At 43.4% G+C, this 25,629-nt stretch overlaps 2 protein-coding genes across 2 annotated transcripts; both read right to left on the reverse strand.

Annotated features, from left to right (window-relative positions):
- Nucleotides 1–1,793: 1,793 nt before the first annotated feature.
- Nucleotides 1,794–6,639, reverse strand: LOC143425978 (5-taurinomethyluridine-[tRNA] synthase subunit MTO1, mitochondrial). Its single transcript, XM_076899073.1, has 10 exons — nt 6,504–6,639; nt 5,288–5,515; nt 4,919–5,218; nt 4,660–4,836; nt 4,177–4,584; nt 3,925–4,097; nt 3,386–3,832; nt 2,945–3,048; nt 2,796–2,856; nt 1,794–2,722 (listed from the first exon to the last, which is right to left on the reverse strand). The coding sequence occupies exons 1-10, from the start codon at nt 6,526–6,528 to the stop codon at nt 2,600–2,602; spliced, it is 2,046 nt and encodes a 681-aa protein (XP_076755188.1). The 5' UTR covers nt 6,529–6,639; the 3' UTR covers nt 1,794–2,599.
- On the reverse strand, nt 5,673–6,285 carry LOC143425944 (MKRN2 opposite strand protein-like). The gene has a single exon (XM_076899035.1). The coding sequence runs from the start codon at nt 6,273–6,275 to the stop codon at nt 5,673–5,675; it is 603 nt and encodes a 200-aa protein (XP_076755150.1). The 5' UTR covers nt 6,276–6,285.
- Nucleotides 6,640–25,629: the final 18,990 nt, after the last annotated feature.

Consider the following 25,629-nt stretch of genomic DNA (forward strand, 5'->3'; position numbering starts at 1 on the left):
TGTGTATAATCGCGGTCGAACAATGTGTAACGAGACGACGACAGTCACGACAGCCATTCCTCTACCCCTTTTATGCCCGCTCGTGTTTCACCGGCGCAGCGGTTAAATCGCAGCGTTACTTTGTATCCGGTTCGACGACACGAACCACACGTTCGAGGATCAATTAATCTCGCGTGTAATCAATTAGTTCTCGCGGCGAATCGACCGTCGTCGCGCTCGTTCGCATCGATCGTTGCCCGCTATGTATAGCATCTCCTTGTAGATAACATTCACTCGTCATTATGTTACTTGTAATTATAGAGAACGTTGGGGCCGTGTTAATCCAACGATAACGCTGCTTCGACGGGGCTCACCGAGCGTGTAAGTTATTGGTGTCCGTCGTATGCGATCAGCTTTGCGACTTAAGAAGGGTTGAACCACCCCTCTCTCTCACTATACATATACATTAAAGCACCGTGAGAGATTTTGTTTTCGTTAAAAGGTAAAGCTGGTCGCTGAACGGACCTCGGTGTACATTAAAGCTACATTAAGCGTATCTATATACTCGAACGATAGCTGGTACGTAAAATAGTTAGGGTAATCGATGGTATAAATCGAAAGAACAAACGTAGCCTTAAACCTAATTTATTCGAAAGTAGTCGTTGTTGACGCATGGAACAATAAAGAGGAACGTAACGTATAATACACGCATACGTAGGTAGGATATGTAAACGTATAAATGTATACACACGGTAGCTTGCCAGTATAGAGAAGTAGAATTTAAGGGAGGACGCGTGAATCACGATGGGGGCACCGAGAGGGAGGGCCGATGGAAAGGAGAAAGGATCACCTCTGACGATCGTTCCTGGAGAGAATCACGACGATCGACCGAGAGGGAGAGACGCGTAACGATTATTGAGGACCGCGTGCCTTCGCGTAATTTACGTGCGCGCATTCGCAGCGTGGAAAATCCAATGTTGAATTTAACATCGAGAACGTTACTGGCCGCGGTTGAACGCGCCTTGTATGTCGATCGTGGCCGGTGAGACGAATCGAACCGACCCCGTCGATTCGAAATTGATCACGAACGGAAGATTACCATTCAACGTTGGGTTCCCCGCTAGATAAATAGTTTCGCAGTTTCTGGCCAAAATAACGGTAGTTCGTCACTTTTTGTATATTTTTTACTCACCATATATACGATGGAATCGTTTCGTAATAGAGGAACTGTTATACGGCGAGGAAAAGAAATGTTGATTCATCGAAGGCACACGGAGGCTATTATTAAAGAGACAATAGTATTAACTCGTCGAGCGTATTCGTGGCGAGTTTGTAGCATGAGCTCGTCTTGGCTCGATTTAACCATGTAGAGAGAACAACAGGATTACCGTGGTAGAGAAATTTATGATCACAACGACCCTGTACTACGGCCGATCGTACACCATTCCTGTACAATGTATCGTAACAGTATTTAATATCGCACTAATGGTAATAAATGATAACTGTTAGTACGTTTCTTGTTTTTATTCCGGATATTTCGAAATCCTTAATTTATTGAGTCGGTACGTATGAAACTGCCAATTTCAACGAACGCCAATTAAAAAATAAATCGTAACAAATGGTTATAATCCCGTTTTTTATATTTTCACCGTAAACAAATAAAATGCTATGCTATTAATGATTAACAATTTCATACGCATTCATCTTACTATCCAAAAGTCTTAAATGAATTTAATTTTTCCTTCTGTCTTTTTCAAAGAAAATAAATGAACATGTTCGCGTTTTTTCTACCGGAAAATCTTTACTCGTGTACTATGTCTTTTTCTAAAAGAAGAATACATATAGATATCAACCAGATACCTTCATCTTCCGGATCATAAAAGATAATAGGTACCATTTAGTTGGTTCTAAGATTGAAAGCGACGCAAGAGGTCTGCCGCGCGTGCCTCCACCGAGTAAATTGATTACGCCAGTAATCTCGTAACGACGTTTACCCTGGGTATGCTTCATCAATTCGGTAGTGAGAAGTTTGAAGCTGGACGAACCCTTCCTAATTCAATCAGGCAACTTCTCTGTCATGGACTCCGACATTAGTTGCGCCAGCCGAGAAACGGAAACTTTGACCGCATTGTAACTTACGAACAAAATTACTCTAGTCTTATTAAATAACTGTGAATTTTGCAAGTACCCGCAATCGAGTTTTCGTCCATCGCTTTTCAATTTCCGTCACACGGAACGTGTCCAAGCGAGACAACGAGTTACCACGCGAGTTATTAATAATATTCCAGTGGCGACTATTTCAAAACTCAAGCAAACACGAGGTTCCGATAATTCTCGTCAAACAAAAGGCAAGCTTCTATTTAAGGAAGATTGATGATCGCTCGGACGATGTATCCGGTGGAAAGACAAGAGGGCGACAACCTTTCGTTTGCTCTAGCCGTAAGTCGAACGCTTGCGGCTGATATGCAGTTGAGTGACATCTCGAGAATTTGGGTCGCTCTCGACTTTTCGGTCGACGTTCAACGAACGATTCCATCTCGCTTCAACCGCGCATGCAAATGACATTTTACGTGATAAATAAACATAAAGATACTAAACGTACAATTTGGTAGGCTTTTTATTAAAATAATTTTCTATTACGTGCCCATTTTGTAGTTGCATTGTGTGCATTTGTCTTGATGTGGTATATCAGACGCAGAATAGCGTACGGAGTGATACCTGGAATTTGACTAGCTGCAGCGATCTATCGAACAAAGAGAGTATTGTCATACCTGTAATAAATGAAAATTAATAGTAATCCGCAACCATATACTTACTGTACATGGCTGGAATTCAGATAGTATTTCCCTTTCCTCTCTCGACAGATTTATATTAGGTCTGTATGAAAACATACAAGCAATAATTAGCAATGGACAGATACGCCTGATAGATATTAACAACTTCCATGTCGCATAATTAAACTTACGTCGAATAGTCCATGGATGATGGTATGATCATCTGTTCGTTCTTGCGAATTTCATTGACCTCTTGCTGTTGCTCCTCGACGCCCAATGCGTAAATCGCTTCTATCTACAAGATCAATTGACTGGTCATAATAATCAACGATAAGGCTGTACTGATTTGTAGATATTGCCCGTGACAATATACTGCTACTTTTGCACGATATATATTAATGCAGGCAAGGATAAACGTAGTCTTTGCGTTGGCAAGTTTTTCAAGTTGGCTCAGAACAATACCAGCATGATAATACTAGCGAATTCCAGTTACGGAAGATCAAACAAATGAATCGCTGCTACCCAGAAATAATTCTGTATGCGCGAGAGCACCTACGTCCGTGCGCGACCGCGTAACTTGGATGGAAAATTGGTCTGTACTTATGGAAATGAGAATACGGTATTTTGCATACCTTTAGTCTTTGTTTAATGATTGGATCGTGCGCGAGATGTCCATAACGATCTGGAAGAGCCGCAATGAACTGATCAATGTGTACATCCGGAATAGATAACATTTCAAACGCCGATCTTATAGTAGAATTCTTAGAGTATGGAATCTGCAATAATTTCTGCCATTTTGTAAAGGATTGCACATCGTTTTTAAACAATTCTATATTTTCCTCCAATTTTGATAAAGTTGCTTCCGTCTTCTTCATCCTTCCTTCGGATACGCAACCGATCTCGTACCCTCTCCTGGTGAGTCTTCGATCCGCGTTATCTGATCTTAAGCTCAATCGAAATTCCGCGCGACTGGTGAACATTCTATAAGGCTCGTTTGTACCACGTGTAGTAAGATCATCGATGAGGACGCCAATGTAACCCTCCGTTCGACTTATTACCAATGGGTCTTTGTTGAAAATCTAGATAATAAAATGTTCGTAATTAAAACATGAAATATGTTTTCCACGGTAGTATCTTCTACAATCCATAATAGATAGTACAAAAAGGAAACCTTGGCTGCAGCATTGATACCCGCTACGATCCCTTGCGCAGCGGCTTCTTCGTAGCCAGTTGTACCATTTATCTGTCCAGCTAGAAATAGTCCTGGAATTTTCTTTGTTTCCAGTGTAGCTTTTAATTCTCGCGGATCAATATAATCATACGTAACTCCATATCCTGGTGCCACTGCGTACATGATGACAAAGTTTTGTATCAAAGTAAATTAAAACCATGATTAAATTATGTTTAAAGAATAAATGTTTACCCATTATAGCATTTTCTAAACCTGGAATGCAATTAACAAGTTGTTCTTGTTTTTCAGCCGGAAGTGTACACGATAATCCACCAGGATATATTAAGGGTGAATCCAGTCCTTCTGGTTCTAGCCAAATTGCATGATTAGTTGTAGTAAATCTAAAAACTTTGCTCTCTATGCTTGGGCAATATCGTGGACCACATATTTCTTCAGTAATATGTAAATTAGAGTATATGTTGTCTTTCACGATTTTCGCGACAGCTTCATTTGTAAACGTCAGGTAAGTCATTAATTGTTTTTCTACCGGCAACCAGACAGTTTCGTTCATAAACGAAAATGGCGTCGATACTTCGTCCGGTGCTGATATCTGGCATTTGGAAAAATCTATACTGGCTCCATCCAATCGTGGCGGTGTACCTACAGAAAGGCAAAAAAATGTTACAGATACTTCGAGATTTGTTAACATGGCATTTAAAATAATAGATAATATACCAGTTTTTAACCTTCCCATTCGAAATCCTACTCTATCTAGTATGTTAGCTAACCCAATGCTAGATTCGTCACCCATCCTGCCAGCAGGTCTTTGCTCTAAACCAATGCTAATTTGACCGTTTAGAAAAGTGCCTGTTGCTATAACAACTGCATTGCTATATATTTTTGTGCCATCCCCTGCAACATAAGTTTGCACAAACTTTTCATATTATTTTTTAAAGAAATAGTATATATTTATTTCTACATAGAATAAGCATACTAAGAATTATTTCATGACATCTTGGAGAATCTTCATGTGTAACTAAATCTTCCACTGAAGATTCGTATATTTGTAAACCAGGTGTGTTGAACAGTTCTTCCTGAAGGTGTTTCTTGTACAATTTACGATCAATTTGAGCTCTGTAACCCCATACTGCTGGTCCTCTAGACCTGTTTAGTATTTTGTAATGAATTCCAGAAAGATCACAGATACGACAACAAACTCCATCCAAAGCATCTATTTCTCTCATAAGATTCCCTTTTCCAATCCCACCAAAAGATGGATTACATGACATTTCTCCTGTAAAAATTTTCTCATCAACTTTCTTTTAGTATTTTTAGCATAAAACAAGAAAAACAAGATTTATACCTATTGTGCTTTTTTTATGTGTAACCAATAGTGTTTTTGCACCCATTCTAACTGCAGCTGTACAAGCTTCTGTTCCGGCATGACCACCGCCAATAACCACAACATCATATTTGAACTGATCATTGCTAGATGAAACGCTTCTTAATAATTGAAGAAATCCTTGTCTATAGTTTGCACCCATTGAGGGTAACGTGATGTTTTTAAATTTCATTCTATTGGTAAAGTGTCCTATGATAAAAGAAAATACTCTGTTAAATGTGTATTAAGTTATTTATTATAATAATTGTGCATACATCAATTATGTACAAAATCTAAATACGCATACATAAAGATATAAATAACATTATAAACGATACAAAAAAATATGCTATTCCTTAAATTTTCCCTACGATATAAAAATGTCACTAGTCTTTAGTTTCATAGATACAGAATTATATTTAAGTGCATCTCTAATTTTTGGTAGTATCAATTTCTCACATATAGTTTCTTTATTTACAAAACTTAAATTTGTATATTTCAAGTTATTTAAGAACTCTATAACAAAATTGAAACAATTCATTAAAGATTCATTATAATTATCAGACCTCCATTTAGGGTCTTTTAGCATTATTGTTAACGTTTCATTCCAATGATTGTCCCAAGATGAAGGAATTAATCTTATAGCTATGCACTTTGTCCATTTTGAGCAATCATTTATTACTAAACCCTCCTTGTCGTATTCAAAAACGATTCCCTGTGAATTTGTTATTCCTATGTGCAAATCATCGGTTATATGGTAATCATTTAAAAAGTTGCCTTGCGATGGTCTTATAACTATAGAATTTTCCTCGTATATTGCATTAGTATAAGGATAAGGAACCAGGAAAGGCTCTATTTTATAATCTACAATGCACGATTGACAAATAGGGCATATTTTTGGAATGCTTTTGCAAAACATGCTTCTCGAGCAACAGTGTCGAAAACATAATATATTTGACTCAGAAGTCATGATTTGTTTTTAAACATAAAATCATAAGATTTGTATACAAAGTTATAGGTTATTGTTGTTGAGCTTAAGTGTCTTTGGAAGCGAGACAGAGTTCTTCATTCTGAATATAGATGAATACATGCGATAAAAGCTACAAGCAAAATACACTAATTTAAATAAGAAAAATCGTACGAATAAAAGATTTCTAATGAAAAAGAAAAAGGATGACTTAGTAAGAAGCTACTTTACCTATAAAACTTATCGACATCTTCATACAATCAGTGTACCTTTATCTTAAATTTGTTAACTTGCACCTTCTCACGTCTATGATAATATCCTTCGATTACTTTATGTAATATTTAAATCATCTTACGTAATAAGAATAACTGTAACTTCTCCGCCAACACAACTTTCTCACAGTAAGATCACTGTGATGTTACTTGCGCTGCGTGAGATCACTTCTATAGCCATCTATATTTCTAGCTTTGGAGGTAAGAGAGAGAAAGATATATACGATAGTTATAAGAAAGAGTGAGACAGTTGTTACGGACACTACTCGAGAACCTGTGGGGCCATCTCTGTGAAAACTGCTCAAACTGGTCGCACATCGTTATCGACAGCGAAGTGAACTACTGAAAACTACTAGCGCCATCTCTTGGAGGAACACTAAAACTGGTTGGCCTTTAGTTTCAGTACTTTCCTTAGAGACGGCGCTAGTAGTTCTTGAGTAGTTTACGTCGCTGTTCTCTTCGTGTTACTTCGTGTTCTCTTTTTTACCTCTAAAGCGGGAAATATCGAATAAGTTACAATAAAGCTAAGGAAATATACAAGGAATTACAACAAAACCATTGAAATATACAAAATTGATGAATGAACGGCAGTGGCAGGCGGTATCAGCAGTGAAACAGCACCGCGTACTGTTCAGATACATTTAAATCTGGGGGCGCCACTGTGATACATTGGTGCTTTTTAAAGTGTTATGCGATTTGCTGTGTCGTTTGGGTTCGTAATGCTGGTTTTAATTTTTATTTCTGGGACAATTGAAAAGTGTTTACGCCGTTACAGTGTTGAAAATGTGTGAGCGGACATCACCGAGAACATTTTCTGCTAATTTTCAACTTAAATCTACAATTGATTTCGAAGAAATGTGAGTTGGAACTTTGCTTCTGCCAGCCTCATAAATTGAACCTTGATTCCTTCCGTAGTTTTCATTTTTAAGATACATGTAATCGTAACCAGTTTAATTTGTACATACAAAATTCCTTTAACGTGCAGCTTTAAGTTAAACGATAGATGCTGTTTCAAGACATCGTCTTTATCGATCGAGTAATATATCTCCAAACCAAGTCTCGTTCATCACCGATTGACGATAGTTTCAAAGTTTGCAAATCAAAATTCATTCTTATCAACTCTAAATACAAACAAAATATTAAGAATGAGCAATAGTCACAGCAAATAACGTTGTTTTTAGTTCCTTATATTATTAAATGTACTAAAACTGACATCACTCGTTTTATGATCACGTAAATTCTTGCCAATAACATAGACGAAAATATAATATTATTTTTATATCAATATATAAGTACATATTATAACATTTACTCAATGTTCTCTTCTCAATAATCGATATTTGGCGTGCGACTAATTATTTTCCTTCAGAATATTAAAATGAAAACGTAGCCTGGATCGCGAGTCGCGATCAATTTTACACTTGACTAGCGCGTTCCCGCCCTTCTCCCACCACTTAGTTCGAGCGCGTACCGCGTGACGCGTAGCGCTGCGGTAGTAGCAGCTGATCCGTGGTACGGGTTGGAGCAGTCGTATTCGTGTCGCGTTTCGTAGTGTGTTCGTACCGGCAACGCGTACGCAGCGTTTCTCCTCGTCGCTTGGTTCCGTCGTAGTGATACCCGTGCACAGCATTCGTGACAGATGACCGTTCCGAAGCTGCCACTCGACCGATTCATCCGTCGACGCGTTGCGAAACAGTGAAAGGCGCGAGAGGACGAGTAGGAGAGCAGCGTCGAAGGAAGGACGAGCTAGGAGGACCCGTCGCGACACGTTCGTCACGAGGAACGGGTGAGCGTTTTAATTCCACGTTGCTCGATGTATATACGTATGGAGCGTCGCGCGGAAACGTGTCGCTGAAAATGGCTGGACTCGCGGCACGTGCTTCGAGATCGCCCTCGAGGACGGACGTGCAAGGCGCACACGTGAGACTCGCGTACCCTTTCGAGGTGACTGACACCTGATGCGTCAATGACCATACCACGCGTATGAGTCGCGTGTATTTACCTCGTACTCTCCGCCACGATTTCGAGCTCTTTTTCGAGTATCGTGTCCGTAAACGCGCGTCACGAATCCACGCGACGTGAAACGTAACGCGACTGTCCCATTACCGGACACAAAGGGTCGACCGCGTGTCTCCAACCGAAGCGTAGATAGGTTATGTCACAGATGCCAGCGGGATTTTTTAGCGTGAGATTTACAGGAGTGCCGGGTCGCATCCCACGGTATATACATACTCCTTATAGGTACATATACGTATGCAATATCTTAAGTCATCAATGAGTCGTACAGTGACTCTCAATTCCCTGTTTCCTATTATAACTACGAGTCATTGATATTTCCCCCGTTTTCGTAGTCCGCGAACGGTACATACTCAAGGTCACGCGCTTGCCAGAGTTACATATGGATACCGTTCAGTTACATGCACGATGCAGATTCATTAAGAAGTTTTCGTTCGAAAGCCATCTGTTCACGTTGCTGCAAGCAACAATTTTCGCGTAGGTCAAGGATAAATTTTCGATGTTTCGTTTGCCAGTCTTTGCTCGTATAACTATATCTAGTTCTCTTATACCTCTTTTAGGAAAGGACTCTTCCTACAACTTCGCTTTATTATTAGAGAGTATTTATGCCGTGTTTCCAGGAAACATTCCGCTGGTAGTTGGGTGAATAATTGATTGCTTACACTGCTCCGTTCCCAATGCGTTATAAAGTCGGTCAACACGAACTGACAATATTTACTCCTAGAACGAAGGGCGAGAGAATGGGTAGATGTTTACCTACCACGAACGTCGTTCAATTTTAGATCAATTATCGTTCGTCACGTCACGTGACGTCAGCGAGAAAACGGAACCATTAGCATCCGGTTGGAGTTCATCACGATGCTCACCGATGGAACACGCTTTGTTTACCTTAAGATTACCGCCTAACTTCATTCGATATTTTTACTTAGATTTTAATTAAGAGAACATTCGCTACGTTTGGCAATTATTGTTACTGTAATTAATATATTTTGTACGTAATAAATATTCGTTATACCAGCATGGTGGTGTTTAATGTAATTGGTGAACGTTGTTTGGCGATTTTAGATTGTTTTCTTCGTTCTTGACATTTCGATGGTGATTTCATCGACCAAAGCTGAAACAGAACGGTTCGTGGAAACGGGAAAGAAAAATATTCGAATAGAAAAAGGGGGAGCGAGCGTGTGTATGCGTTCCACCAGCGCGCACACAATTATTTCTGACGGGGAACTTTTTTCCCCGTAGTTTCGCACGCGTGCGCGCGTTTCGCCGGTGAAACTTTATGGAAATTTCAGAACGCTCGCGCGCGCTCACTCTCGAGTACTTCGTTTAAATTTCATTATCTCGAACACCGGCTAAATGACACGTCTCTCGTTCCCAAACGACGCCACCAAACTTACCTTGTTCCCGTTTAAAACGAATTAGGCGGTAACAGTGATCGTTCCAGCGTTCGTTTTATTACTTATAGTCGAGCCGTGAAACGGCACGTAAATACCAAACGAAAGGGAAGAGGGAAAAATTTCATTAACATTGAAACTTTTCACGCGATTGTCCCTCGGATAATAGCGAGAATGAAATCTGCCAATATAAATTTCGCTCCAAATAATAGCCGAAGAGGAAACTCGTACACGATATATAGCAAATCCAATTGATTTCCACAAAAAACGTATTTACACAAAAACGATAGCCGTGAAAGTCTGGAGAACGAAAATCAAATTTCGCTTATCGCCGCTGACAATATTCGCGCGTGAAAACAATTAAGCTTGTACTTTGAAAATTGGTTTAAAATTAATATTACCATTGTCATTGAAAGCATCCGACTACGAATATCGTGTATCTAATAATTTCAATATACACCGCGGAGGGGTAACTTTTTGATCGTATAAAATAGAGTCGTGTAAAACCTGAAACGGCCGATAAAAAGTAACGACGAAGAAGTTACTTACCGCATAAAAAGGGAATGTCATTGTAAAAAATATTTGCGACGCGAATGGGGGGTGTAATAATCGCGGTACCATTTCGTTCCCAAGCTATTCGTGATTCCTGTCTTTGTCGATATTTGCGTAACGGTAAGATAAAAAAAAAGTTCCCCTTAATAATCGAAGCCTGTAAATAGTTATATCGCAAGTAATGGCCGAGCCAGTCGCGTTTCGAATTGTCAGCGCGTATATCCGACACGGCACAATGGACTGCTTTCCGATATTTGAACGCGATACACCCTCGCGGTGGTCGAGTTTGTCCATAAATCTGGAGGTGCACGCGAGTACACAACGCGGATGGTTACACCCTCTCGTAACACGCGCTTGTGCGCGTGTGAAAAATTATAGCCGGCTTTAATGTTTTTTCCTTTTTTTTTTTTTTGAGGGTGGACCGTTGTAACGACGAATAACAGTCGCAGTTACTGGATTCCGTTCGAGTATTTTTCACACGTAGAATTGCAAGGTGTAAAAATCGAGGTGGATCGCGATTCAGGGAACCAAAATGGCGGGCATGGTATTAGACTTCCTCGGCTACTTGGTAAACATGGATAGCTACGAAATTGAATTTCTTGCAGAACACCGCCGACGGAAACCCACGAACATAGATCAATAATTAGTAGTTGTAACTGCTGCGTCTGCAATAGTGCCTATGGTTGCGCACGGAATTCTCCGGATGGTGAACAATGTTATTCGGTTACCCTTTTGGCTATTCGCAACACGCGGATATCTGGTTGCTGGCAGCCGCTTTGTGCTCTTCTTGCGTCCAGGAATACTCGCGTTGCTGACGTTTCCGATATTCGAATATGATACCGGTCGGCTTACATCGAAGCTAAGCATAAATCACCGGGAATGCATGTCCTTGGATTCGAGGGACAATCGCGACCCCTGCTCGATTCATGTCACCCTCGAGAGTCGTAATTCGCGGTGGATCCCGAGGGTGATCCTCGTTGGTGACTTGTTGCTGACGACGTTATTCGAGAATTCTTTTACAGCAGGTACTTTGCTCTTGCCAGAACCGTTAAAGTGTTTTATTGCCACTTAATGGTTGCTCTGTGATATAATTCCTTTCGAGATTCGTGGATGTTGGATCTTAAAATTTACGATCCTTTAGTACGACGTTAATTTTCGTACTTTTATTGCAGAACTATCACCAAGGAACTGGCTATGTTTTAGATAATTGTCATTGACATGATTTCGCACGTTAATATTCATCTATCCGTGTTACAAATACAGCTGTCTATCTTTGGTTCCGTAAAATGCATTAGGTAACATCGCAGAAACCACATCATTATCTAAGGGAATTCTGGATATCTCGGGCATGTGGTTGAGCTACTCTTACATCACGCGTGTTTACATTCCATTCGTAGGAGATAACACGAAAAATCTTGATCGATCTCATAGTAGCGGGTCGGCTAGAATTTTTAATCGGAAACTCGTCCAGTACTTTCGCGCCAAAGACTAACGGATCGTGAAACTGCAAACTGGTTTTCGCTGCGCCCCGTAATTCGAGGCACGCGGGCATAGCGGCGCGAAACTTGAATCGCGCTCGTAGAATGTTACGTCCGCCGTTTTGCTTCGTTCATTTTGTTCGACCGTGATACCAGTCATTTTTTGTATAAAGAGTTAAACGTAAAAAAAGAGTAAAAAGAACTGCGGTGATCGAAGTAAGAATAAAATCGCGTAGGATGATGCTCGTTTATTGGTCTCAAGTAGTCGTTGATAACAACGATTACACGATTGTTTCGCGTGAAACAGTGTTTTCGAGTTGGAACCAAAATCCTCTTCCGATGCACTCGTATTCTTGTTTGTTAATGCCATCGATCGTCGCTGAGAGCGATTAAAACTCGAAAGAGATTAAAAGTTTGATTGCGAATTCGTGAATGGCTGGCGCTAGAGTCCGCAATGGGATTTTTATTTGTCGTAAAATGAAGTTGGAACAGTTTATTCTATTTTTATTGGCTTTCTTGTAGCATCGATCGATACCGCTCGCAAATATCAATCACGATTTACCCTCATTAAACCCGGTATCGTTCAAAATAAACGAAAGTGTATTGAACCAATATCCTCTGGATGAACTAGCATTATCCATCCAAATTTCATAATTCGATTTATTTACTACAAAATCACTCTGCATACGATGATTCTGCACGGACAATCGCTTCGTCTCTACCCGCGCCAATTAATTTCTGAAAACAGAATTATTCGCGCATCGATTCAGAAATCGACAGCTACGGTCAAAAGCAACAAAATCTACGAGAAACTCGAACGATCGACATCAGGATTCTCCTACTTCTTTAACGAGATAAAGTCCCGTCTCGTTGCATTTCTACCTTCATCGTGTATCAGACAACGTCACGAGTGCCTTTTCACCCATTTCTCGAACCTCCGTCGCGTCTCGTGAAACGTCGACGAACCCCGTACACTCGATCCTCGAAACGCGCTCCCCAACTTATTATCCGTGTAGAACGTCGAGCGAATTAAAACGGAGAGCGAATCCGTCCGCTGGAATCGGTATTGTTCAGAAGTACCGTAGACCTGCGGGACATTGGGGGCGGATGGGCGAGCGGGAGGGTGCTCGAACGAGCGCGGAACGGTTCCGCGTAATCGGGACCGGCGATGATTTTAATTGAAATTTCGATAGTCGAATGAACATTCCGGGATTGAAAAGGCAATTAAGATCGGAACGGCCGATATATCGGGAAGGGGGGGGGGGGGGGGGGGGGGGGTCCGCGTGACGCCAGCCGGTAATCGAACTCGATTTTCCCACCTCGCGTCCGATCTTTCCGCGAACGATTCGGAAAATTGAACGGCGATATTCCGATCGGATCTTCGATGTTATCGTTGATCGGTGGTACCGTTGGGAGAGGGGATGGAAAAACGCTTTTTGTCCCGATTCAGTTAACGATTCTCGCCTAGCCGATGATCGGGTGATAGCGGATCGGATCTCTGTTGCCGATCGGCAGAAAGGACCGTTAGGAAAACAATGGGTCGACGCGTGCACGACACCGACGAGAGAAAGGGAGGATTTTTTGCGCGTTATTTACGCGAAAGCGGAATAGCGGCCCGCGCGTAAGGAATAATGGAGCGTTCGCGTTCCGTGACGGGAATTTCTCGATCCGCGGTGTAATGAATAGACTCGTTGCATAATGAATACAAAAGGAAAGAGCGCGTCGGGCTGTCGACTAATAAAAAGGGTAAACAATAAATCGGTTCAATAGCGCGTCTCGCGCGCACCGAGGAAGCGAACCGGAATTGTGTCAGGCGTGTCCCTCCTATGCAAATCTCTGCTATCGTTAGTCGTTATTTTTCGTCTTCAAAAAGCACGCTGCCTCCTCTGTCGGTAGCTGATGGATGTTTCGTGCCGCGTTCGCTATGTAGGCCAGGATTAATCTCTATGCGTGTTGTCGGTTTTCCATTGGAGTCGTAATGAGAAACGAAGGGAAGATTCTTTTCTCGCGTGTTCAACCGCTGTTCTGGAATATTACGGCGAAACGGCGTATTATTATCTCTTAAAATTCTCCGCACGAGATTACTATAGAGCCGTTACACTCTTCAGGGAAATATCGCTAAGTTGCGAGACGATATCAGCTAATGATACATAGTTTACGAGTTAAAGGGGAGTGTGTAGAATAAAAACGGTGAAATCTGCTTGGTGGAACACATTCGTGGGAGATTCTCTATGTAATTATGAATCTCGAAGACAAATACTTGTAACGTTATTGTAATGATTTAAGGGTGGCAAGCGGCGCGATTTATTTTATAAATGCTATGAAAATTTTCTTAACCTTCTGATTTTTATGTATATCGCAGAACCATCTCTTTCTACAAGAACCGTTATTTAATATATTCCTTGAACGTAGCTTCTTTCGAGGTTGCATCGCGTTACATAAATAACGTTGAATGCACAAAACGCGGACTATCGTGTAAAAGTTTTCGTTCCACGTTCCGCTTTATAAATTTAACGTGTCTTGTTTAAGCGTCCGCGATCGTTCCGTTTGCTTATCGCGGTAATAAGAACCATCTACGACTGTTTACCTACCGTGGAACGAAATTCGTGCGCGTTTCTTTCCGATTCTCCGATCGAATTAATTGAATCGCCGTTGCCAAATACGAGCAGAGTTAAAAACGCTGTTTGAACCTGATATTTATCGCTTATCGTACGCGCGATAGTACTTGAATGGTTGATCAGTAGAGCATGGTAGCTGGCTGAATGAATTAGGGACGAGAGCCCGCGAGGCGTGTTTCAGAATCTGGCTGGGTTAAATTTCAGACCGCCCGGAGTTCATCTTTGTCGATAGCTTCGAGACGAAAGTTTCGGAGATGGGCATTGTCAAAAAGGATAGCGCGAGAGAGTGTTTCAACAACATTCTCTCTCACGCGGCTACGATGGTTCAATTGGCTTCAGTTATGTTTGTTGCTTCCTAGAAACGAAAGACTATTTTATTCATTGCTTATACGCGGATTGCCCTGTTCTACCTTATTCTGGGATTACTGCAATCGGATCTCTCTTATTTGCTTCAATCTTTTACGTGAAATAAATTCTGCTACGCCTTTACAAGTTTATGTCACTTTATGGACGCCGTGGATAAAAGCTGGGGAAGACTGGAACAAGTATGGGGAAAAGCAAGGAAATGAAAGGACAGGTCCTTTCTTCCTGGGTCTTTTAATGGATTCCTAATGGATTCCTCAAAGCTATCTACGATACAAGAATGACGGATTCCATCTTTTCTCGGAAAAGAATTAGCCCCCTTAGCCAAGAATCTGGAGTATTCCGATTGACAAGTGAACTCGAAATAGATAGGATATAGTCGTTGTCATCCAAACTCCTAGATTCCGCGTGTGTACACCCTGTCGCGATTGAATCTTTCCGCGCGAACTCAAACACTCGTCGTTACACCGAAGCAATCTCCAATGTACACGTCCTTTGTCACCAACGATCCCCAAATATCCTCGCCCTCGCCTGCTCAAACACCATATCCACGCGTCAAACCGCGCGACAGCGAAACAACCCCCAACGGAGACGTTCCGCAAGCCGGTGAACGATCGCGCGAGCTAAGCCACCCAGCTTGTTCCTATCATTCATCGCGCGTGGCACGTGTTTGCGAAACTTCTTTGTCGTTCGCGGCACATTAGCAGAGAGCAACGCGGCCTTCTGAATAATAGCTGAAACAGGTTGCGCGAGGGATTAAAGGGCCGCGCGTGGGATAATCCGGCGGCAGAAACGTTTCGCGTGGGTTGCAATGCTCGTGGCTACCTTTTTAAGGAAATTCGCGGGACACTTTTAACCCGGCTCGTTCGCGTGGGTCGTTCATTCGATCGACCGACGCCGCGAACGTGAACACGCGCGGAATTTGCTGTTTCGAGCACCACCTACGCGAACAGATTAACTCGTTTTAGGAGAGAGCGTTTAAAGGCTCGATCTACGCTGTTTCGTTGCGAACGTTTCTTTGTTCCCGGTCGATTCTTTGATCTGGGCAGTAACGAGATTTTTTCGCAGACGTTCGTATCGACTTTTCGTATCTAACATTTGATCACAGGAAATAAAGCGAAGTTAACGAACGCGATGTTCGTATATATTTTTTTCAAAGGTTATATTACTATCCGGATAATTCAATAATTTATTGTCCCGTTTTTATAGGAATTCTCGATCGACAGATGCGTCAGGGTAGGAATGCCTAGAATTCCTGGACGTTATTTCCCGGTTTGACTCGGAATTCTCAGGATGTTCGTTGATAAAAGGTTGCATTTCCGTTCCTGGCGGTTCTAAAGCGTTTAATTCCACTCTCGATGGGCGGTCGAAGAAACCATAAAACCGCGCGAGTCTTTCGAGCCACTAATTGAGCTATTAAATAACCGTGGAATCGCTCGAATTTAAGCGTCTCGCAACGCGCGTGCATAGTTCGCGGCGATCGTTTTTAGAACGGTTCCATAAAATAGCGTAGTGGCTCGTTTCACGTGAGACCCGTTTAGTGGACCGATACAGCCGCCACGGTCATTCGTGATCGATGAGGAACGCGGGTAGGGCCGCCGTATCGAGTACATGACGCGTAGGGAAGTGCCACTTCTGAACTGCATCCAGTTTCCGGTGGCCCCCTGGCACGGAAATGGCCTTCTGATTCGCCAGTCCCGGGACCTCGGTGTTTTCGTGCCGCCTCACGAACTGCCCCATTTACTTGCACGGAATTTTATTGCGCCTCTACGTGCGCTGCCCGACCGTCTGCCCGTGATTTGAATACGGCGGCCGAGCTCTCCGAGGCTTCGCTGAATTTTTTCGAGCACGTTTTCAGCCAACTTCTCGATTTCTTTTTTCCTCCCCTTTCTTCTTTTTAAATGTCTTACTGCTTCGCATGTACGTACATCGCGTATATGCACGACGCAAACCGAGCGTTCCTTTTTTACGACAACGACTTCTGTTTAATCCCTTCCTCCGGAACGCGAGAAACGATGAGGATACTTAAAGTTTTGTTGCGGTGATGCAATTAAAATTAGTGGAGTGGAATGGGCGACGTTAACGAGACTTTGCGTGTATTACAAACTTGCAACAATGGTTTTGAGTCGAGAGGATGAAGACTAGCATCGTATACGTATCGAAATGTTAAGAGAACGAGATGGATTTTGTCGATATTTGTTTCAAAAACGTCGACTCGTACGGAGAGATACAAACCACGCAAAAGTAGTTCGTGGATAGCGACATTTTCGCTAAATTACACCATTTTACACCGTGCGGGACCAAAAGTGCTCGAAAAACGAATCAAAACTTAAATGGGGTTTCGACTGCCGCGAAACCAGCGGCACTCGGCGTCCCCGGCACAGATCGTTTTGGCTTTCATTCGCGCTAAAATCGCGAAACGTCCCGAATGCTCCTAAATTTCGCGCGAATCGTCTCGCAGCTATTCAGGCGAACCCATTCGCCCGGTTCCTCTGGGGGAGACGTTGAAATTTCCCAAACTGCGAGGGGACAAAGTGGCTGTAACTGTGCGCGAAGCTAATTCAGAAACACGCGTCGCGCGATACAAACATCGAGCATTCGCGAGATACAAACGCGTAAGAATGGCGACTGGTTCGCGCGCGCCGCTACCATTTTTCATCCTCTTTCTCTCTTTTCCCTCTCCTTTCCCTCTATTCGTCATCTGGTCGTTTCTCTTTCTTCGCGTGTTTGCGAGAGCGTAGCACCCAGCTTCTACGACGATATCTCGCTTTTACGTTTCCATCACTGAAAACGAAAGTTCCACTTTCGCCTGTGTTCCACGCGTCTGCGTTTACTTCGATGACCATTCCTCTTTGATTTTCTTACATTAGTGGAACGCTGCTTTCCTATTTTCGTGCTGCTCGGTACTTTGTCGAGGACAATTGGGCTTGCAAAAAAAAAGGGACAGTAAAAGAGTGCTCTCGTGAATGTATAACGTCGAGAGCCTTTAATCGTAAACCTTTTTATTCCGTTTCGTAATGACCGCCGCTCGACTCTTCTCTCGACGTCGAGCAGCACACTTCGAAATCTTGAAGAGCTCGACGGGATGCAAAGATAGTCGAAAAAATGATCGGAACCAGTAAACGGTAGAGTGAAGGAGGGGGATCGTTAGGAGAGTTTCTCGGTGTTCTTAAAGGCGGACGCAATTTCGTTGGAGCACGTCGCGCGATTGGTCGAAACGCACGAGCGCGAATAAAAGCTGATGGCGGAGAACAACAGGAGAACAAGGGGAATCAGCTCGAAAAGTCGCAGCACTTGTACTATTTTCTTTTCGTGGATTTTTACTCGACGCGTCCTCTTTTCCTCTCGTTCAGTTCGCGTACGTTCGTGTACGAGCCCGGGGACGGAAGCTGGACAGGGTAAGAGAAACTGGTGGTGTGTTCCGTGTGGAAACGAACGATTCGAAAGTAGGGGGAGAAATTCGCATCGACTGTAGGAGAGAATTGCAGCTCGGTTGTGGCCGCGTTCACCGATGGAAATTATTGGATATTTCTCTCGTCCCAGCTCTCGGGGATGTCATTTTGACCCACATGCAAGCTGGGACAAAAGATCTGTTCGTCGAGTGCTCTGGAGACCACCCAAGCTGCTCTGGAATTCCTCTTCCTTCGTACAAGAAAAAGGGAGTTTATCTTCTTCTGCGCCCGTCCATCCTCGATTGTTTCTGTTCGTTCGACCATGGAAAATTGCTGTTGCCGGACGGGCGTGATAGAAGCTAAGAAAAAATACAACCGATGAAACATCTCGTTGGTCTCTTTTGTACCGAGCAATTAGTCAATTAGTTGAATGGCAAAGAGCCGCGTCGAATGCCCGGCTCTCTTATATTCAGTGGTTTCCAACAGAGAATCTCATTTCGCACGGTAGCAAGGGGGGTCGGTTAATTGACAGGGTGTAACTCGAAGAATAGAGAGTGAAATATTTTGCAGCGGTATATTTCGTCGCGTTCCATCGACGACGCGAATAGCTTCTCCGATAATAAAGAGATCGATTAATTGACACGATAACACGATAATTAATCGGTCATTGTTGCATTTTATCGCGTTTCCGCGGAATCACGATAAATCCTTTTGACGCAGACATGTGCTCGGTTCGTCGGTGGGGCCCCACCACGCGACGATCCTTTTTTCGCGGACGACCCATTAAGTTTCGATATTCCCTCGACGTTCCATTTCGTAGGTATTTCCGAAACAAACCGGCGATCGTAAAAAAGGGTCGACCACGAGAGCGGTGGGGAGAAAAACCGGAACGAAGTTCGAAATCAAAGCACGCCGGGATTTCAATCGATCGGTCGCGACCCCCGCGCGCTGTCGTCGCGCCACAAAGCTGGAAAAACGGACGCACGCGAGCAGAAATAGCCGTCGTTCGATATTTCCATGGCCTGGTGAATTTTCAGTTTCGACAGCAGCCGATATAAACTTGTCGCCGGTGTATCGATGGCCGCCGTTGCCACGAAATAAAGGGTGCATGGCCGTGTCGGACGCACGTAAGTCGTGGGACGCGCGAAAAAAAGAGAGGGAGAGAGAGAGAGAGAGGAAATGGAGATAAAAAAAATTTGCCCTGGAACGCGTCCAATTTTCGCGGTGATGTCGCGTATCTCGATCCCCTTTGTCTGATACAATGGGGTAGTCGCTTTGTGCCCGCCGCGTAATTTCGGCTCGCCTATTAACCAGACGGCAAAGAAATAATTTACCACGCGGACTCTCTTCAGCGAGGACGTCGTGTCTGCTGCCCCTACCGTTAACTCGAACCTCCCTTCTCTTCTGCTTTTTGGCTTCTATTCTATTAAAAAGATGCCGTGCACGAAAAGTCTGTTTACTAGGGTTGGAAGTAAACTCATTTTCGTTTTAAATTCATGAGGATTTTCTAAAGCAACAACGTGTTTCTAAGTTCACAGTGGACATTTCATATCTAGCGGAATTACTACTTTAGCCTTTCATCGCCTGTATCGCTCGCGACAATTGAAGCTTCTTAACCAAAGTCACGCGACGGTGCTTGACACGAAAGCGCGAAGCTTTGCGAGCCACCAAGCAGTCATACGGTTTAACATATTCATTATATCCGCCCCCTGCTCTTCCGCCCTGTCGTTGAACCGTACTCTTGCTAATGCTTTGGTATCTCCGCCTCGGTTGAAAGCAGACCGGGAAACCCCATTGAATTTTCGGCACGACCGTCGCCCGTTGCTCTCGCCCGGACGAAATGAATTGAACTGCCAACGCGGCAACACGTGAAAACGCGTGCCTAATGGAAGCGACAACTCCAGCAATATACTCGATAAAATGTAATTAAAAAATATACCTCCAAAGCGAACGACGGAAAACTCTATTTTAAGTTATTAAATTTTGTTTCTGGAATATGATAGAGTGAGTTAATAGAGCGAGCCAAAGATGTTAGTTAAGAACTCCGAGCAACTCTAATTAATTTGTCGGAAACATTCCCTTCTCGTAGCAGTTGAAGCAAACTTTTTCAAAGTATTACGAGAACGCGATCAATATTTTTCTACGCGTTTGTTATTTATTCTGAATATTTATCGACAATCAACCTCGCATCAAATTCACCAAGTTACCAAGTACTACCCTCGACGTAGAAAAACTCAGTCACCGCAGAATCAACTTGCATCTACATGCATCTCAAATCGATTCGCAGCTTCGCTTCCTGGTAGCTCGATTCCTTGCGAGAGTTAGCAACTTGTTCAAGGGTAACACCCTCGGTTCCACCCTCGACTTGACCATACCAGCCAGCGAACGTTCCGCGACGATCGCTCGATTGCACTTAGCCCTCGGAGGAAACTCGAGGCGCGCCATTATGTTTCCGATGATTCTCCGGGGGTCGCGGTGGCCCATTGGCCGGTAACGCGAAACGGTCCCCCTTAACCGGATGTCACAGGATTATGGCGCGGCGGGACGGAAGGTTTACAGGGAGCCTGGGAGCAATGCGATGTAACGCTCATTATGCGTGGCCCGTCGTTCCTAGTTAAGGCGGTGTACCTACCCCGGGTATTTAGCTTGCACTCGCGGCAGAAAATATGTTAATGGCCGCGCCGAGCTTAGAGTCGCGTCTCCAATTCCGCGCAATCCCATTTCCAGAACATTTTCCTCAACCTTCTATTACGGGGTGTAACGTTGAAGTGGATTTTTATTAACACTAAGCCACACCGTTGTCGGTGGAGAAGTTTCGTCCGATGGGGTGAGTTCCAGCATCCGAAGATGAGATTTTCTTCGCATTTTTACCTTTGAACCGAGCATTGTAATCGGCTAATTTTGAAAACAATTACCCAGCCACTTGGCGAGAGAGAGAGAGAGAGAGAGAGAGAGAGAGAGAGAGAGAGAGAGAGAGAACGAAGAGAATTTAAATATTTGCAACGGTCGGGAAGTTATAATGGAAACCATTTTACATTAACAGGTGAATTACTTTTTAAACGGTAACAATTAATTTGAGTAGTAGAAAGAGCCGGTTTTCATATTCCTTTGTGGAGCTTGCGTCTTGGTCTCTTTATCCGTCGACGTTTGTGTATTTTTTAGTTCATCTACCAACTTCTTTAGCTTCTTAGGACTCCGTGTGTACTATATCATTTCTTATTTACTATTTTCCCTGGGAATCGAACGCTTCTTGGGAACGAACGTGACGCAAATTCGAATTCTTCCCAGCGGCCTTTCCGTTCGTCAACGAACTTGCGAAAGTTACGAAGTTATTTCAAACTCGATTTCCCAATACACATCGATGTAATGCAGGAAACCATGCATCACTGTAGCTCGCGTATTATCCGCACACACGTTGCACAGAGGAAATCGACTTGCACGCCTGTCTTGCCAAATTGAAGTTGCTTCGTTGGCTGGTTACTGTCGGGACCAGGCAGCCGCGACATGCATCACGGTATTGGCCATCGATTCGTGTTTATTAGATGCAACCAAATCTCACCAGATCTGTAAAAAAACTTGTTCGTTCCTATTCCTCTTTTTTTTTTCTCCTTTTCGAGAGGGTAGTTTGAAACTTTAAGGTTCTCCGTACACACGTGTAACTCGATTCTGAAGCAAAATTCAAAGCAATTCACTGGTCGCGCGGATTAGTAAGTACACTGAACGATAAAAGGCGGGGAAATGGATGGTGTTCGAGATAAACGATTCCGTGCTGGCAACAGAGTTTGCACGAAAATTCCTGCTGGCTCCATTGAGGCTTGACTTTAAAATTACCTCGCAGCTTACCTTCGTTTCGAAGAAATTCCAGGGAGAATAAAGAGGCTGCAACTTCAAAGAGACGCTTTGCAACTAACGACAAGCCTTCTTAACTTGCTCGCTGCATTTAACAATTGTTACGCTAAACAAGAGCCGATTTTAGTTAGAGGGTAAGTACACCGTCTTCCGTCTCCAGAACATTTTTAATTCGCTAAAAGTCTGCCAAAAATCTGGCTAAGGACTAATCGAAGACTTCTTAGTTCAAAGGTGTATAATAAACGCGAGAGGTCGAAATGGAAGCTCGCGAAGTCGCGGAGGAAATCCTCGTCTCGAGATCGATTGTTGGCCGCTGGTGGCCGCGTTTATTCGAGAAATTCCAGCTATCTCGCGAAGATACTCGGCTCGGCGACCGTAAATTCGATAATAAAGTCGCGGGATGATCATCAGCCGTCCGAACACGCTCGTACTGGAGGGCAAAAGCCGCGTTACCCGCGAATCGTAATCAGCCAGTCGCGATAGTCTTCACTTCGAGTTTGGTCGAAAGTTGGCGTCGCGACGGTATTTAGAACTTGTCGGCTTTGAATCGTAATCTGTGCCTCGCCGTTCCGGCGCTGGAAAGCCTGGGGGTGCAGCCATTCGAGAATTAACGCGACATTATATCTGCCACCCAATTCCATACCATGCATGAATTACTTTAATTCAGGATTTTCTTTCGCTTGCCTCTCTGATATGCTAACTTCAAGCCATCTACCACCAATGCGACACTTTTTAATGAGGTTCTACAATTTATTCCTGTAGTAAGTTAAATAAATATTTATAGTCCTTTCTATAGCCAGTGAAGGTAGAAATTTGTTAAAATTCTTGGCACGCAGCTATGTTGAAAAAGAGTTCGGTCAAAGTAATTCGGCGAACGGACGGATGTCGGTCAAACGGACTTGGTTAGCGGAACCTGACGTTGATGCGGTGTTTTAGAGTGAAGTGCAGGCTTTATTGAATCGATCGAAATGTGGTGCCAGCTGGACGGGTAATTCGATTTCTCTTATCCATTCGTGTGCGTCAGACCGATCTAGTTGCCACTGATCCTTTTGACACACGCTTAAATGTTTAATCGTTTCGCAAAGCCGTCGCTCTCTAATGGATCCCGCGGGGCCGGTGTCTTTAAACACTTGAAAATTGAATAGCGTCTCGTAGTTGTTTGTTCGTTTGCTCTCTGCCGTTGGCGAGGGGCGCGAAAATAACGAGCAACGAGCCCTTTCGGACCGGAACTCGATAAGGATTATTGGAAAAGCGAGGGAATCTGGTCTCGGAAAGACAATTTTCGGGCAAACCGCGCGAATGCGCGCGGCAAACTGTAAATATTGAACGACGTCGTGAGTGCTTTTTCGAAAAACTGGCGTGCACCGCCAGTCCATAGCTCAGGGGAAACGCAAACATTTCTCGCAGTATCGATTTTTCGATGAAAATAAACAGCAAATGCTGGCGAGAATAATAAAAAATGTTTATCTCGACACACTCTTCGCGCATTTCATTAATAATTGATTATTATCGAAATTAAACGTTTGTTAAGCTACTCGGCCGTGTTACGGTTCGCGTGGAACGTGTCTCGACAGAAACGAGCTGGCACGCTCGTTTTCGACGAAACCGTGCATTTTTATAACCTAACGAGGTCCTTCTAAACTGATACGACCGCGCAGGAAGTGGTTTGCCAGTTAGCGTACCGCTTTTAAGCCGACGCGGAGAATAAATTCGCGCGACGAGAATGCTTTGAACCTTTGGTCCCGTTACGCGCTCCCTTTTCGATGAATATCATTAAGTTTGTACCTTTACCCTAGTTATTTCGCATCTTCTTTAGCGATGCTAAAATTACCATGATTAGAACGAAAGTCGTGCACCCTTTGAGAGGTGATATCGAGACTCGATTACGCTCTTTGTCAGATTGATTCGTTTTATTCGTGATTTATGGATAGACGTAGCTTTGAAACTTACTCCATTGCGCAGCGTTGTTTTTGTTCAAATTTACAAATATAATATACCGTGTACGCATCGCTGAAGGACGCATAGAAAGTCTGGTGGCGAAATTTTCAAAGGCCATTCGATCGACTCGCAGCCACGGAAGCTGGTTGGAAAGCAGCCGCGTTCGAAGGGAAGCAACAGTTGCAAGGGCGAAGCGTTCATGCGAATCCACGCGAGGTGGTGACTCCGCGGAATAGCATCCGCGTGTAGGTCGACCGCACTCGAGGACGAACCCATTCAACGTCATAAATTATAGACGCCCGCTTTTAAGCAAAGTACGCTGGAAATCCGTGACGTCCTATAGAGAGACGTTTATGTTCGCGCGCAGACACGCCTCTTAAATGGAACCGCGCCACCGATGAGCTAGCAAACGACGTATCTATTATGCTCGCGATGTTATTTCGTTCTGAAATTCCTAACTAGCGGTCGAGAGTAACTATAAAGCTTCGTTTCTTTTCCTTTTGCTGCAATCAAAGAAGTTGCGATACGTTTGATAATGGCTTCTGGGAATGTAGATTTCTTCTTGGGATTACCAGATATCTCTCGTCGTTCGTAAACAGAGCGCGTATCTTTTAGCGAACAGCAGAGACACAGTTGCATTTGTAGGTCTGCGCGGTATTACGTGGTGTAACGCGCGAGCAAACGAAAAATAAAACGTGCCCGAGGGAACTTTTAAACGGAAACAAGTAAAAACAGACATCGCGGCGCGGCGTAATGATCGCGTTACGCGAGACCGATCATCGAGCGGAAATAAAAGCGACGACGACGTTGGGACGCGGCCGTTCGACTGGCCGAGAAAAAATATTCCGACGCGACCACGATATGGTAAAAAGGACCGGACAAATGAGGCGGGGATAATTCGAGGCTGTTTTTAATCACTTGAGCGCGAGAGCCGGGTTATTAGAGTGCGCCGACGGTTGCTTCCCCGTGACCTATTAACACTCGGCGAACTTCTAATTGAATTTAATGCGAATCGATATGTGGAGCTGACTCGTGTTTCCAGCTGCAACTTTTCTAATCAGCGCTCGTTTAAAATTCAAACGGCGCGGAACTACAGGTTGATGCGTTTCAGATTGAAAACGAACCCATGAATAATTACGGGCATTTAAATACATTCTAGGTGGAGACTTCACGGGGATGCTTATGCAAATCTATATTTTTCTGAACGCAAGTGTTTCATGCATGCGTCACTTATTCCAGTGTATTTAAATATTCCGAGGACATCGTAGAATCGATCACCAGGCGATTGATATTTATAATAGTATTGATTATTTCTCAGATTCGATCTCTACTCTGAGTATCTGTTTTTCTCGGTAACTTGTTACGTAACCCTAAGCCAATGCTTATCAGACACCAATGAAATAAACAAGCGGATGAAAAAACAAGTAGAAAAAAGGAAGTCTCGTTATAGTCTATAGATATGTTGTGTATTGCATACTCTGTATA

Source organism: Xylocopa sonorina, chromosome 8 (genome assembly GCF_050948175.1).
Source record: "Xylocopa sonorina isolate GNS202 chromosome 8, iyXylSono1_principal, whole genome shotgun sequence".
NCBI classification, from domain to species: Eukaryota; Metazoa; Arthropoda; class Insecta; order Hymenoptera; family Apidae; genus Xylocopa; species Xylocopa sonorina.

Bases quoted from the DNA above. Each gene is read 5' to 3' on its own strand.
- LOC143425944 (XM_076899035.1), bottom strand. From the start codon at position 6,275: ATGACTTCTGAGTCAAATATATTATGTTTTCGACACTGTTGCTCGAGA.
- LOC143425978 (XM_076899073.1), bottom strand. From the start codon at position 6,528: ATGAAGATGTCGATAAGTTTTATAG. The intron at 3,833-3,924 runs GTTTCCTTTTTG...TTTATTATCTAG, and splicing joins GTATCAATGCTGCAGCCAAG to ATTTTCAACAAAGACCCATT. The intron at 2,723-2,795 runs GTAAGTATATGG...TTTGTTCGATAG, and splicing joins CTGAATTCCAGCCATGTACA to ATCGCTGCAGCTAGTCAAAT.